Genomic DNA, 13,744 nt, shown 5'->3' with positions numbered 1-13,744 from the left:
AATGTTGGCGTTATTTTGTCACTTATTGGGAGCAGTATGCTAGCTGGAGCCGTTTACCTCCAGTCTTTGTGCTAAGCTAGGCTAGCGGTGGGTGCGTCAGACAGAGTTACGGCACGCACAGAGATGAGAAGGGAATGTATGGACTTATCTAACTCTGGGGGATACGATGAATAAGCTAAAGTCCCAAAAAGTCGGAGTGTTCCTTTAACATTATTATATTATATTATTACTTACTATAATATTATTCTTTACGGATGCATTAAATAGATATTTTTTTTCTTTACAAAAGATTTTCATTTCAAATAAACGTTGTTCTTTTGAACTTTCTTCATCAAAGAATCTTGAAAATAAAAATTGTTTCCCGATTTGCACTAAAATATTAAGCAGCGGAATTGTTTTCAACATTGATATCAAGTTTGACTCATTTTTTTCTCATTTTCAAATGTTACTTGAGCATCAAATCTGAAGAATCATGTGACACTGAAGACTGGAGATATGATGCTGAAAATTCAGCTTTGCATCACAGGAATAAATTACATTTCAAAACAGTTCTCTTTAAATGTAATAGTATTTCACTATATTTCTCCCTGTGTGCTCCCTTGGAAGTCACAGCTAAGGATAATCATTTTGTGCATTTTCATCAGCCAATCACTGTTGTCATGATGTCATTTTCCTATGGCTAAGTAATTGGCTAAAACATGTCCATGCCTAAAACTGAGTGACCAATATCAGTTTTAAAATGGCATGCTTCCAGAGAGTCCTGCATCAGCTGAGAAACTGCCATTGAGATGAATGGGGATGTTTTAAATAAAAATCAAAATGCTTTAATGTAATGCTTTCAATCGTGATGCAGTCCACAATGATGACGGATATGAAACGGCCTCCCTCATCTGCTCTTTGTAAAGGTTGAAGGTGTGATGTTTCATTGACTAAAAGCACTGCTATTTCCAATACAGTCTTCTCATTATCCAAGAGCTGTGCAAGATAAATGGTTTTGCCTTTGTGTTATCTCTGGCTAAGTGGCTGCTTACATTCACCCTGATGAACAATGAGTGTTGTCCAGCCATCTCAGTTAGATGATGAATGGGCTCCCTGGATTTTTGTGCGCTGCTCTCTCCACCATATAAAAAGATGGGCTTGAATAGTGTGCGTTTGCTCTGTTTCTTGTGTAATGGGGAAGTGGAATTATTCAAAGCCTCTTTATGTGGCTTTAGTGCTAACTCTGGAGGCAGTGTAAGTGAAAAGGAGAACATAAATCTCCCATAACAATTGATGAGTAATGCTCAATCATAGTCATATTCAGTCCGATGGAAGTGTGTATGTGTGTTACAGGCTTGAGAGTGTTTGCCTGTTTTAGCCTTAGTCTTGTAAGCAGGCATGCCATAATGGATTATGGGCCTTCAGTTGGGAACCTGCTTAGAAGTGACAGGGGTTCGCGCTCTCCCATAATCCTTTGGGCCTTTGTCTGAGTGCTGACAAGTAACTCACCCTGAGAATATCAACGTGAATATCACTGTCCACATTTTGCCAAAGACTCAACCCCAGGTTCTTCTGTCAGGCCTTTACCACTTCAACACCTAATGGCTGATTGAAGGCAAATGTAGAAATAATTGTGTGTGTATATGTTTATATATATATATATATATATATATATATATATATATATATATATATATATATATATATATATTATTATTATTATTATTTTTATTTATTTATTTATTTTGAATTTTTTATTATTATTTCTTTCCCCGCATCTTCTTAGAAACTAGGCATAAGATATAAATATAACAAGATTTTAATTTGCTGACCTGGTATATACAGGTTATTTAAAGGACAATTCCAGTGAAAAATGAACCTAGGGGTATTTAACACATGGTTACCGAGTCGATCGTTCCCTGCGATGCGTTTTCATGAAAATCGAATGTATAGAGTTTTATCTTTAAAAACAGATTAGCTCATAGCAGTAGTATATGGGGCATAGAGTAAGTAAAATTAAATCGCTAGTTAATACCACTAACAAGGCTCAAAATAGCCTCACACTAACACGGTAGCATAATAAGGGTCCTTACATACAAACCGAAGCATTGAGAACTTTGTAAGTGTACAGACAGTTTAATAAGAAGATACTTTATAAAGACAGTACATTACGCGTTTACATGCAGGATCCATCTTGGAAAACAGTCTCGACTAATCGAGCCACGAACGCCGTCGATAGGATAGCTGGTCGATAGGAGTTACGTTTGTGAAATCTAACGTAGCACAGCGTTCGTGGCTCGATTAGTCAAGACTGTTTTCCAAGATGGATCCTGCATGTAAACGCGTAATGTACTGTCTTTATAAAGTATCTTCTTATTAAACTGTCTGTACACTTACAAAGTTCTCAATGCTCCGGTTTGTATGTAAGGACCCTTATTATGCTACCGTGTTAGTGTGAGGCTATTTTGAGCCTTGTTAGTGGTATTAACTAGCGATTTAATTTTACTTACTCTATGCCCCATATACTACTGCTATGAGCTAATCTGTTTTTAAAGATAAAACTCTATACATTCGATTTTCATGAAAACGCATCGCAGGGAACGATCGACTCGGTAACCATGTGTTAAATACCCCTAGGTTCATTTTTCACTGGAATTGTCCTTTAAGTAACATCTCTAAAGAAGCATGGATAATGTCATTTATTTTTATTTATTTTTATTTTTATTTATTTTCATTTTTAGTTTTTTTATTTAATTTAATTTATAATAATAATAATATTATTCATTTATTTTACATTTATTTAAATTTATTTTATTTTCATTTTATGTTAATTTATTTTATTTTCATTTATTTTATTTTTTAATTTTTAATTTTATTTAATTTATAATAATAATATTATTAATTATATTATTTCATTATCATAACAATAATAATGATCATTGATTCACCTTATGTGCTTGCTGAGATCAGTCCATCTCTGCTCTCTCTGCATCTATGCGGGGGTGGTCTGTCCTGTTCTCAAATAGGAGCACCTCTTTCTCTTTTTTTGTCCCCTTTGGCAGTCCCATTGGGTTCCAGCAGTCCTGCGTGAAGGCTGTGTGTTATACAGCTATCCAGCCGTCTCTAGACACCCACAGAATGTTCTATTTGGCATCAGGCAGACGCATGCGCTCATGGTCCACTGCCCTCCATCTGCTCGTTTATCCAAAAATAGAACCATAAAAGTTTTCTACTAAAAGATTTTTATAATTGTTTCACAGAGAACTTGCAATGACAAATGGAATGTGTTTTTGAGATGTAGAATATGGTATCAGCTATCACGCTCTTCATTGAGTGTATATTCTGTATATATGCGTGCGTGCGCGTGTGTGTGTGTGCGAGTGCCTGTGCGTGTGTGTGCGTGTGCCTGTGAGTGTGTGTGTGTGTGTGAAAGACACTCTTAAGTGCTGGGGTCACACTGCCAGATGGTCTCTCCACTCAGGCATCGCTACTGAATGACTCTTCCCATGTCTGTTGCTCCTTCTAAAACTCTAAAAGATATTTCCAAGAGTAAACAAACCAGCATGAGTCTCGTTTGCCCTTCTCCTTGCCTTATTTTCCTTGAGCTACACACAAATAACATTAGTAAGTTCAAATAGTGTTATTATGTCAGAAACTGCTCCTCTGTAACAACATTTCTGAACTAGAAATGGCTTTCAAAGCTGATGAAAATGCTGTATTTTGTGTTTGACCTTTATATTTTTCCCTTTTCATACTCAACACAAGGGCCTGAAAGGCTCAATTTGGCTGAAAATGTTGCTTGTCTGTTGGCTGATCTCATTATGTGAGCATCATTAAAGGCTTTCCAGAGGTTTTGTGATTGAGAGGTACAGAACACATCCTGCTTGCCGAGTGACCGTCCACCTCAGTTCTTTCTGTCTCTGTTTTTATGCAAATTTTGGATAGCACATAAAAAGAAACGCTGGATGCACATAAATTCTTAAAAAAACGAATGCACTCCAATTAAGTCGGATATTTTTTTATGTGATAAGACATACACATAAACTACGATGCAACACACATTTACTGAATAAATCCCTCGATGCTCAACAAAAAGACTCACATGACTTTGCCTCAACAGAGGATGTGATTAGATAACTGGATTAACCAGCGGATCAGTTTCATCTCGAATGTTGTTTTAGTTATTCTGAAATGCCTGAGCCAAAGTCATTAAATGTCATTAAAAATGTCTCACATAATTGTGTTCACAAACACCAGCATCCGAACGCAAGAATAATAACCGCATTTATTGCATTTCGTCTGCGCGTTCTGAGGCGCAAATCATTTATTATTTAGGATAAAAGAGCCACATTTTCTTCCCTGATTGCAGCAACGTCCCTTTTTATTAGAGATATTTTGAGCCAATTTTCCAGGAAGTGATGATTGTTCTCTTGAACACATAGGATGGAATTTGAAACGCTGCTTTATTCGCAAATGTTTTACGCAATATATTTTGCGCATAAGATAAATTCGCAACTTTGTATGGAAACTTAGCTCTCTTATGATTATGAAGAGATTATCATGCATCTGAATAAATGTATTATTTTTATCAGATTCTTTAAGATCTTTCGCATCTGCTGTCATTCAGATTGCATTCAGAATGCATGTAAATATAATGATTCATAGAGGGAACTGTTCGGTTTAAAGAGCAACACGAGATGAGATCTCAAAGAAATGCTACATTATAATACACTCACTGTACGCGTACTGTGACCCAAGCTCAGCATAGCAGAATGATTTGTCTATAGGCTGCGTATGGCTTGCCAAGTTCTTACAGTAAGTCTTAATCCAGAATAAATCACTCATGCCTGAAGACTTGCTACTGGGGGTGAATTGTCTTGATTTGCACTTCAATCTCTGATTGCATACAATTACAGAGAAAAAATATTGCAAAAGCGAAAGACTGTTTGTTTGAGGGTTCTGAATGCAAATGAGTGCGATATTAGAGGTGGGCGGAGAGAGAAAAAGTGACTTCAGGTTTATGGAGTTTCATTTTTTCTCCCAAATTTTTCCCTGGTTATGAAGAACTGATGAGGAACCGTTTGAGATAATGAGCTTATATAGTTCTGACCTGTTATAGTGGGGTCTAAAAGTCTGAGACTATGAAAAACGTCTTGGTTACTGTCATAACCCTCATTCCCTGAAGGACCATTTAACACCTGCTGAATCCCGGGATCCCGTCTCAACTCCTCAGCACAAACCTGCATGAGTGAGTTATATATCCGTATGTCCGGTGGAATGGTTAGCCATGCAAAACTCACTCACCAATGTCCATTGGCCCGTTTTCTTACCACTCAAAGGAGAGATCCTAAGTGAGACCCTAATGTGTCAGTCATTCGATGTAACGTGGAACGTGACTGACTGATAGGGAACATTGTAGAATTTGTGTGCCACTACAAATGACATATTAAGTATAAAAAACAACGATAAAATGGTGTGTAGGTTATCCATGTAGTGTTGGTAAACTATTAACTTTCTCATCTCTTTCTGCTTGTGCATTTATTCGGACAGACTCTCAGGTTTCTACAGTCGTTTGTGATATCCAGGCTTTGAAAAGTTAATGAAATGAGTGATATATTTAAAAAGTCATGGAATAAATGTTTCTAGTTTTGCTCTGGCTTACATAAAGTATTAGGCTATCTAACCAATTAAATATTTTAGAGTAAATTTGCTGCACATCACATAACATCAGTCTGTTTGTTGTGGGTTTTATTGGAGAGATTTGTTCATTAATAATAATAATAAATGCTTATGTCAAGTAATTCCGCTTGGGACCGGGCATACAAATAGAAATGAATCCCAGCACAGCAGTCTCCCCGTATCCGACATTATTTTTTCATGAATGAAAAGGTCATGGAAATGAAATGGAAATTCCAAGACTCTCTGCATTCATATTGAATATACAGAATCTCTCCATGAGTCATAATAATAATAATAATAATAATAATAATAATAATAATGTCATCAGTAATTAAAATCCCCTGCTTTCCATCTCAGCCTTCAGTTCACTAAACTTTAGTTTTATTTGGCTGGTCTTCTTCAGTCCTTCCTCCTATTTCTTTGGTCCAAAAATAAAGTGCATACCCAGACAAATAATAAACTTCTGCTCTATTGATCGTTTGTTATTCTCTTTGTCTTTCAGAGGGATGCCAAAGGCCAGTATTTGTTCGACCTCATTTGCCACCATCTAAACCTGCTGGAGAAGGACTATTTTGGCATTAGATATGTCGATCCGGATAAACAACGGGTGAGTGTCCCACCATGTGGCTCGCGTCGAACAGTCCAAGGTCAACGGTAATGCGCAGCACCAATTCATCATTTCTGCATTCATGTCCACGGCTTTCTTATTACGATAAAGCTTCACCTGTCAGGACACTCAAAGTGACTTTGGTTTCTTAGAGCGTATTGGTTGTGATGCCTAATAAATGATGAATTAATGTGTGTTCTGGGTGGGCTGTGTTTGTATTGATCCTGCACTGGTCAGACTGACTCTCAGTGTTATACTGGAGTAAAGAGACAGAGCTGATGATTGATGGAATGAACCTTCTAGAAGGACAGGTTTGAAAATTGTAAATCATGTGAGGCCAGGCCCTTATGTTAGTGATGTTAGGTATGACACTGAAGCTGCAAAGCGCGCAACGAGTAATTTCGCATGAAGCGTATTGTTCTCAGAGAAACACGTGATCAACGAAAAACAAAGCCTTACTTTCTTTCCAGTAACGTGAATGCTTCACTTTGTGTATCAGAATGTTTGAATCCAGACCACTACTCTACAGGTTTATGGAAGTTCAAGTCCATTTACACACACACAAACACACACACACACTGTATGTATATATATATATATATATATATATATATATATATATATATATATATATATATATATATATACACACACACTCACCTAAAGGATTATTAGGAACACCATACTAATACTGTGTTTGACCCCCTTTCGCCTTCAGAACTGCCTTAATTCTACGTGGCATTGATTCAACAAGGTGCTGAAAGCATTCTTTAGAAATGTTGGCCCATATTGATAGGATAGCATCTTGCAGTTGATGGAGATTTGTGGGATGCACATCCAGGGCACGAAGCTCCCGTTCCACCACATCCCAAAGATGCTCTATTGGGTTGAGATCTGGTGACTGTGGGGGCCATTTTAGTACAGTGAACTCATTGTCATGTTCAAGAAACCAATTTGAAATGATTCGAGCTTTGTGACATGGTGCATTATCCTGCTGGAAGTAGCCATCAGAGGATGGGTACATGGTGGTCATAAAGGGATGGACATGGTCAGAAACAATGCTCAGGTAGGCCGTGGCATTTAAACGATGCCCAATTGGCACTAAGGGGCCTAAAGTGTGCCAAGAAAACATCCCCCACACCATTACACCACCACCACCAGCCTGCACAGTGGTAACAAGGCATGATGGATCCATGTTCTCATTCTGTTTACGCCAAATTCTGACTCTACCATCTGAATGTCTCAACAGAAATCGAGACTCATCAGACCAGGCAACATTTTTCCAGTCTTCAACTGTCCAATTTTGGTGAGCTCGTGCAAATTGTAGCCTCTTTTTCCTATTTGTAGTGGAGATGAGTGGTACACAGTGGGGTCTTCTGCTGTTGTAGCCCATCCGCCTCAAGGTTCTGCGTGTTGTGGCTTCACAAATGCTTTGCTGCATACCTCGGTTGTAACGAGTGGTTATTTCAGTCAAAGTTGCTCTTCTATCAGCTTGAATCAGTCGGCCCATTCTCCTCTGACCTCTAGCATCAACAAGGCATTTTCGCCCACAGGACTGCCGCATACTGGATGTTTTTCCCTTTTCACACCATTCTTTGTAAACCCTAGAAATGGTTGTGCGTGAAAATCCCAGTAACTGGGCAGATTGTAAAATACTCAGACCGGCCCGTCTGGCACCAACAACCATGCCACGCTCAAAATTGCTTAAATCACCTTTCTTTCCCATTCTGACATTCAGTTTGGAGTTCAGGAGTTTGTCTTGACCAGGTCCACACCCCTAAATGCATTGAAGCAACTGCCATGTGATTGGTTGATTAGATAATTGCATTAATGAGAAATTGAACAGGTGTTCCTAATAATCCTTTAGGTGAGTGTGTGTATATATATATATATATATATATATATATGTGTGTGTGTGTGTGTGTGTGTGTGTGTGTGTGTTTTATACATATATATTTTACAAATCAACGGGAAAAACTACAAACTGACTACAAAATGGCACACGGGACAGGAAGTAATACACAAGTCCTTACAAGACACAAGAAACACGTAACAGTGTGAGGAACAGACTTACCCTAGTGTTCCATTGGCCCTGTATTGTGAGAAAACACTGTGCATGTTTCATATAGTCAATGTCAAAATGACTAAACTTGCAGAATTGTCACCTTTGCTTCCAGAATGTAAATATCGAATTAATCTAATTTGATTTAAAAAATGCTTTTCGAGGTAATGGGATTATAGTAATTATTTTTTGTGGTTTCTTTACTGCTACTGTTTACAAAATTCTTTATTAATGTGGTCAGTGGTTATACTCGAGTGAAAAGAATAGCTAAAACACCTGTCCTCAAATCAGTGTTATTTTTATTTATTATGTACTATTATTAATATTTTGAATTAGTTTTCATTTAATGCTAGTGTAAGTTATAGAAATGTCATTATGAACTTTTTTATTATTTAAGTTTTAGTTTTACTTAACAATTACAACATTGCTTTAAATTTACAAAATATCAATTGTTTAAATATTTTGAATATATAATTGAATTTATATTAAATGTTAATTTCAAAATTGTAATCTAATTTTATTTTATTTAAAAAAATAAATCTAAATAAACATTCTGTATAGCTCTCTAATGAAATCCTGTTGAATTGGAGATCTGTCCTGATCTTTGTCTGCTAAATGCAAACCTGAGAGTGTACAGGTTTAATACTCTAGAGTTTCTTCATATCTGTCTTTTTCACTGACCCCCTTTGGGAGCCTCTCGCGTTGAGTGACATAAATAATAATGAGGACATCTAACTGATGCTCGTCTGTAGACGACACAATGGAACAACGTTAGCGTCTGCTAAGTGCTCACAATTCCCTTCAGAACATTCCTAGTTGACAAAATATGCCACAGATTAGCCGCCAATCCAGAATACTATAATGTGGCATGGGAAATATTGTCCAAAAAGCTTTCATATCGCTATAATCTGAAATCAAATTCCAATAGCCTGATGCTATTTCTGGACATTAGCCTAAGGCACTAAGACCCAAAAATACTTTCTTTCTTAAATCCAATGGCTCTTTTTGACTGATTTGGCTTATCTGGGGCTGCACACAATAGCAGTGATAGAATCTCAGCGTGACGTCGAAGATGTGCTAATATTTCGCTCCGGAGAGGAAAGAAATGAGATGAAATGATTAATATATCTACCCTTCCCCCCATCTCACACTCATCCTGATATACAATCTCTGTACATCTACCCACACTGACCACCTGCTCCTGTGTAATTATGTGTTAGATGAAATATAGATGTAATATGTGTGTGTACATGTGCTCTGTCAAAATGTGTGTGTGTGTTTGTGTGAGAGAGTGAGGAATTAAAACGCTCTCTTCTGTTGTTTTAGCACTGGCTGGAGTTCACCAAGTCAATTTCTAAGCAGATGAAATGTAAGTATCATCAGTCAGATCTTATTTATAGCGTGCTAGATTCCATAAAGACGCAATTATGAATATCATCACTATAGTGACTGTAATGAAGCATGCTAATGGGATTCATGGGTACTATACATTTACAAATGGTGTGTTCTTAAATAGGAGCTGTCATTTGATGATGTGGTGACCTTTGCTTGTGTTAAACTGGCCATGAAATGCGCTTAAGGCCCGTTCACATCAAGAGTGATAACTATAACTATATTAGCGTCCACGCCAACGCACAATAGGGTTCTGTTTATTATAAGCACTTATGTCGTCTGCCGCTTTAAATGCTCAAGGTGAATTCTGATTGGCTGCCACTGTTTTCTTGTATGTCAGCTTGGTAAAATCCAGTATTGTTATAGTTGTGGTGTGGACTTGCATATTCTTGTACATTGGGGTGATTGAACTAAAACTATGTTCTTGGTGTGAACGTTCTTTACTCAACACTTTGTATGATTCTGATTTCACACAAACTACAATCAAGAAACAATGCATTTCTTAATCAGTGTTTTTGTCATCCTTGAAGCAAGATACATTTACTTGAGAAGCAAAACTTGATTTTGTAGAAGGTACAGAGAAATTATTCTGACATATTGTGTTTTAGTAATTTAAAAGCAGAAGTAAAAAAGAGTTTCCACATTTAATTGTACTTTCTACTTAAAAGTTTTTTTTTTTTTTTTAGTTAACACATTTCTTAGCCTTAGAACAGACTGATGAGATTATGAGACACTGGAGAGTTTCTCATTAAAGTAACTTTAATTTGTCTGTTTAATCACTATCATTAATTTTCCTGACTTCATAAGTTGTTGAAGTTAAATTCAGAAACAGCAGATTGTATAGTTGTTTGACATGTTGTTTGACCTGCGTAATTTGTACTTTTGGGTCAAACTGAAATTATTAGGCATAACAGAGTAAAACAGTACAATAATTTATTTTTAGTAGTACCAGGGTAAAGTACAAATTTTCCAAAATAATAGTTAATTATAGTATTTAACTTGAAGTACTGTTACATAAGTTATTTCGTATTAATAATGTTCAGAAAATTTGATTTTTTTTTTGCCCATTGGCAGATTGCTTCCTCATGTTTTAATCATAAATCTCTTAAAATTGTGTTAGATTCATGTTTAATGTCAGTGGGGTAAGAAACGTTCTTGATATATTCTCTGAAAACAAGAATATTGCATATTAATATATATTGCAAAATTGCTAAATATTCAATGCCGTGTTGCTTTTAAGTGAACTTGTTTTTAAAGGTGTTAAGACATTATTTTCTGACAAGACTAAATTACGGATTAATGCAGTGGTTCTCAACCCCCATTATTGTCCAACACAAATACACAAAGATATCTCCCATATTGAACTTTGTTCATATATTTAATTAATTAACATTTTGTGATGTTGCATTCCAGAATTGTGTCATTTAATAAAACAATAGAATATAATAAAAAAATTAAATATGAATTCTTTTTTTCCCTTTTTTTAGGATTTACATTTAGCGTAAGAGTATTGTAATATATTGATAAACATTTATTCATTTAAATACTAAAGTCATCCTGCGGCTGCATTGCAAGTTTGCTGAGGCCCCTTGTGGGCCCCGGGCCCCTTGTTGAGAACTAATGGATAAAGGTAACATTTTGTTCAGTGTGGATGTTAATCTTATGTTTTATTTCTCTCCACACAGCACAACCTCCGTTCACCATGTGTCTGCGGGTGAAGTTCTACCCACCAGATCCTGCAGCTCTAAAGGAGGAGATCACCAGGTACGAGCTATCACAATGAATGAATTCTGCTTTTTGCATTCACTACTTAAGTCACATAATTAAATGGCACTTGATTACAGATCTGGCTCAGTTTCTCACATGAAATATTTCCTTAAGCGTAGGCCTAAAGCTCTGCTTTGATTGAAGTGTTGCAAGCGAAATGGCAACAGATGTTTGGCAGCACCAGAAAGCCATTCGACTTTGCTGTGCCGGTGGTGCTTTGAGACAGTGTGCTTCTTTATGCTTAATATTGCCAGTTTGCAATAGAGCACTGCAGTGATAATGTATTTTTGGATGTTAGCATCACACTGGTTCCCGCAACAAAAATCCAAAATGATTTTTCCATTGGCTTTTGGATTATTGCAGAAAGAAACTCTATGATAATGACAGAGACAGTGGGTTAATTAACATTAAATGTCCTAAGAGGGGAAGCGTCCATGGGGATAAAAGTGTCCAAAATAAACAGGGGATCTGGTGTCCTTGCTGTGCTGGTGCACGTGAAGGAAAGGTAGTGTTCAGAGGAGTTGGTGCAGGTAAAGGGGGTCTGGGGCGCGAGGGGTTGCGGCCCATCTTCACAAGGGTCAAGCGTCCTGGCCATTCTCAGCCTGACGGCGGCGACGCATGCACCCCTGCGCGGGCACACTGGTCCAGCGACTCGTGGCTTAGCATCCCTCCCTGCTCCCCTCCTGGGCTTACGAGAAGAGACCGTTCTCCCGAGGAGAAGCGCGGAGATGACGAGGCTCTATTCAGTTCTCTCTCTCACACACACTCCAGTCGGGAACCTGGCGAAGGGCTTAAGTGACAGGGTGGTGCTGATAATAAGGGGGAGGCAGTCGTTCAGTCACACATGATAATGTTAACAAATGAACACAACTTTTATAAAGTTTAAAGCCTAAATACAATCGCCAAGAGTAAAACGCTAAGCTTAGGCTATAAACGAACTACACCATGGTTGCATGACTTCAGTGTCACCATTAATAATCTTCCGACAACTCTTTCAGTCTTTATTTAAAAACATTTTCCCAGACAGTTTGATCTAGACTAGTTTGCAAGAGCGCTAGTGAAACAATAAGGCTTTAGTGAGTAGAAGGCTGCATCTGAAATCGCATACATACAGATGGTGCCCAACCAGAATGAGACTTTTACCGCCGCCGTTCCCGCGGCGGCAAAATTGGGATGTGTATTTGCTGCCTTTTACCGCTGAGTGGCGCTGTAATCACAGACTTTGAAAAGTGTCAGTTTATTCTCTTTATGACGTAATCTGCCGCGGCAGTAATCTGAGCTGAGGTCACAGATAAATTCAAGATAAATATTGTGGTTAAACGAATTCAAATTCATTAAATTTAAACAAAGTAGACACACGTTAACATTGTGTGCCCAGTTTTTCTATAATTTAGAAAGGCTATGTCAATAGGTTACTTGTCATTTACTTCGTGTTATTTTAATGTGTTTGTAGATTTATTAACTGAAACATAACAGTGAAATAAATTAAAATAATTTACCGTAAAATTAAAACATTTTCAGGACTTGCAGTTACTAACCGATGTTAGTCGGTTTAAGCATTCTTTGTTATATTCAGAATTAAATAGGCTTACATGTTGTTATGATTATCAATTGAATTCTTTAATAAATAATCAACCACACTGCCTATTACTGCCGCAGCAAAAATAAACCAGTCGAATTTCAAAGTCGTTCGCGAAATGACTAGGCTATACCGGGTGGCGCAAGTGACAGGGCAAAACAGCAGCAACTGCAGCATTTTAAAAGGTAAGTTTCCTATATGTTTATTTAAAAAAAAAACAAAAAAAAAAAACATGACGCAAGATCTTGTAAAAAAAAAAAAAAAACGTTTTTCATTATTTGAACAAAAATGAGACTGATTGAATATGTAAAAATATAAACAAACAAAGCAGAGAATAAAACAAACTTTTAGGGAAAAAATATAGGCCTATTATGCTACAACAGAATTGGTTAACATTAACGAAAGCAAAATATGTAAAAATACATTTCAAACAAACTAAAACAAAACAAATTCGTGGCCGAGTGGTAGGCTATAACTTACGTTTCAATAATTCAGATGACACGGGTTCAAATCCCGAACAAACATGGGCTACTTTTTTATTATTAATGCAGAGAGATTTGGTAGTTCTAAAATATTGCTACACCATATTGTTTTTTTCTCCTATAGCCTATATTAAATATTTTATATTTATAAAATAAAATTACCATTCATTTCCATTTTACATTAGGGACAATTTTTA

General features: G+C 36.8%; 1 protein-coding gene across 2 annotated transcripts in view; it reads left to right on the top strand.

The window, feature by feature from the left end:
- The window catches only part of frmd5a (FERM domain containing 5a), a 117,368-nt gene that overhangs the window by 73,234 nt on the left and 30,390 nt on the right, over positions 1–13,744 (top strand). For both annotated transcript variants that reach the window (XM_084123749.1, XM_084123748.1), the window contains exons 2-4: positions 6,161–6,265; positions 9,654–9,696; positions 11,405–11,483. In XM_084123749.1, the coding sequence (XP_083979875.1) occupies positions 6,161–6,265; positions 9,654–9,696; positions 11,405–11,483 (227 nt within the window). The remainder of the gene's footprint in view (positions 1–6,160; positions 6,266–9,653; positions 9,697–11,404; positions 11,484–13,744) is intronic.

Source organism: Abramis brama (assembly GCF_963993115.1).
Source record: "Abramis brama genome assembly, chromosome: 9".
Classification (NCBI taxonomy): domain Eukaryota; kingdom Metazoa; phylum Chordata; class Actinopteri; order Cypriniformes; family Leuciscidae; genus Abramis; species Abramis brama.
This window is presented reverse-complemented; position numbering and strand designations above follow the sequence as displayed.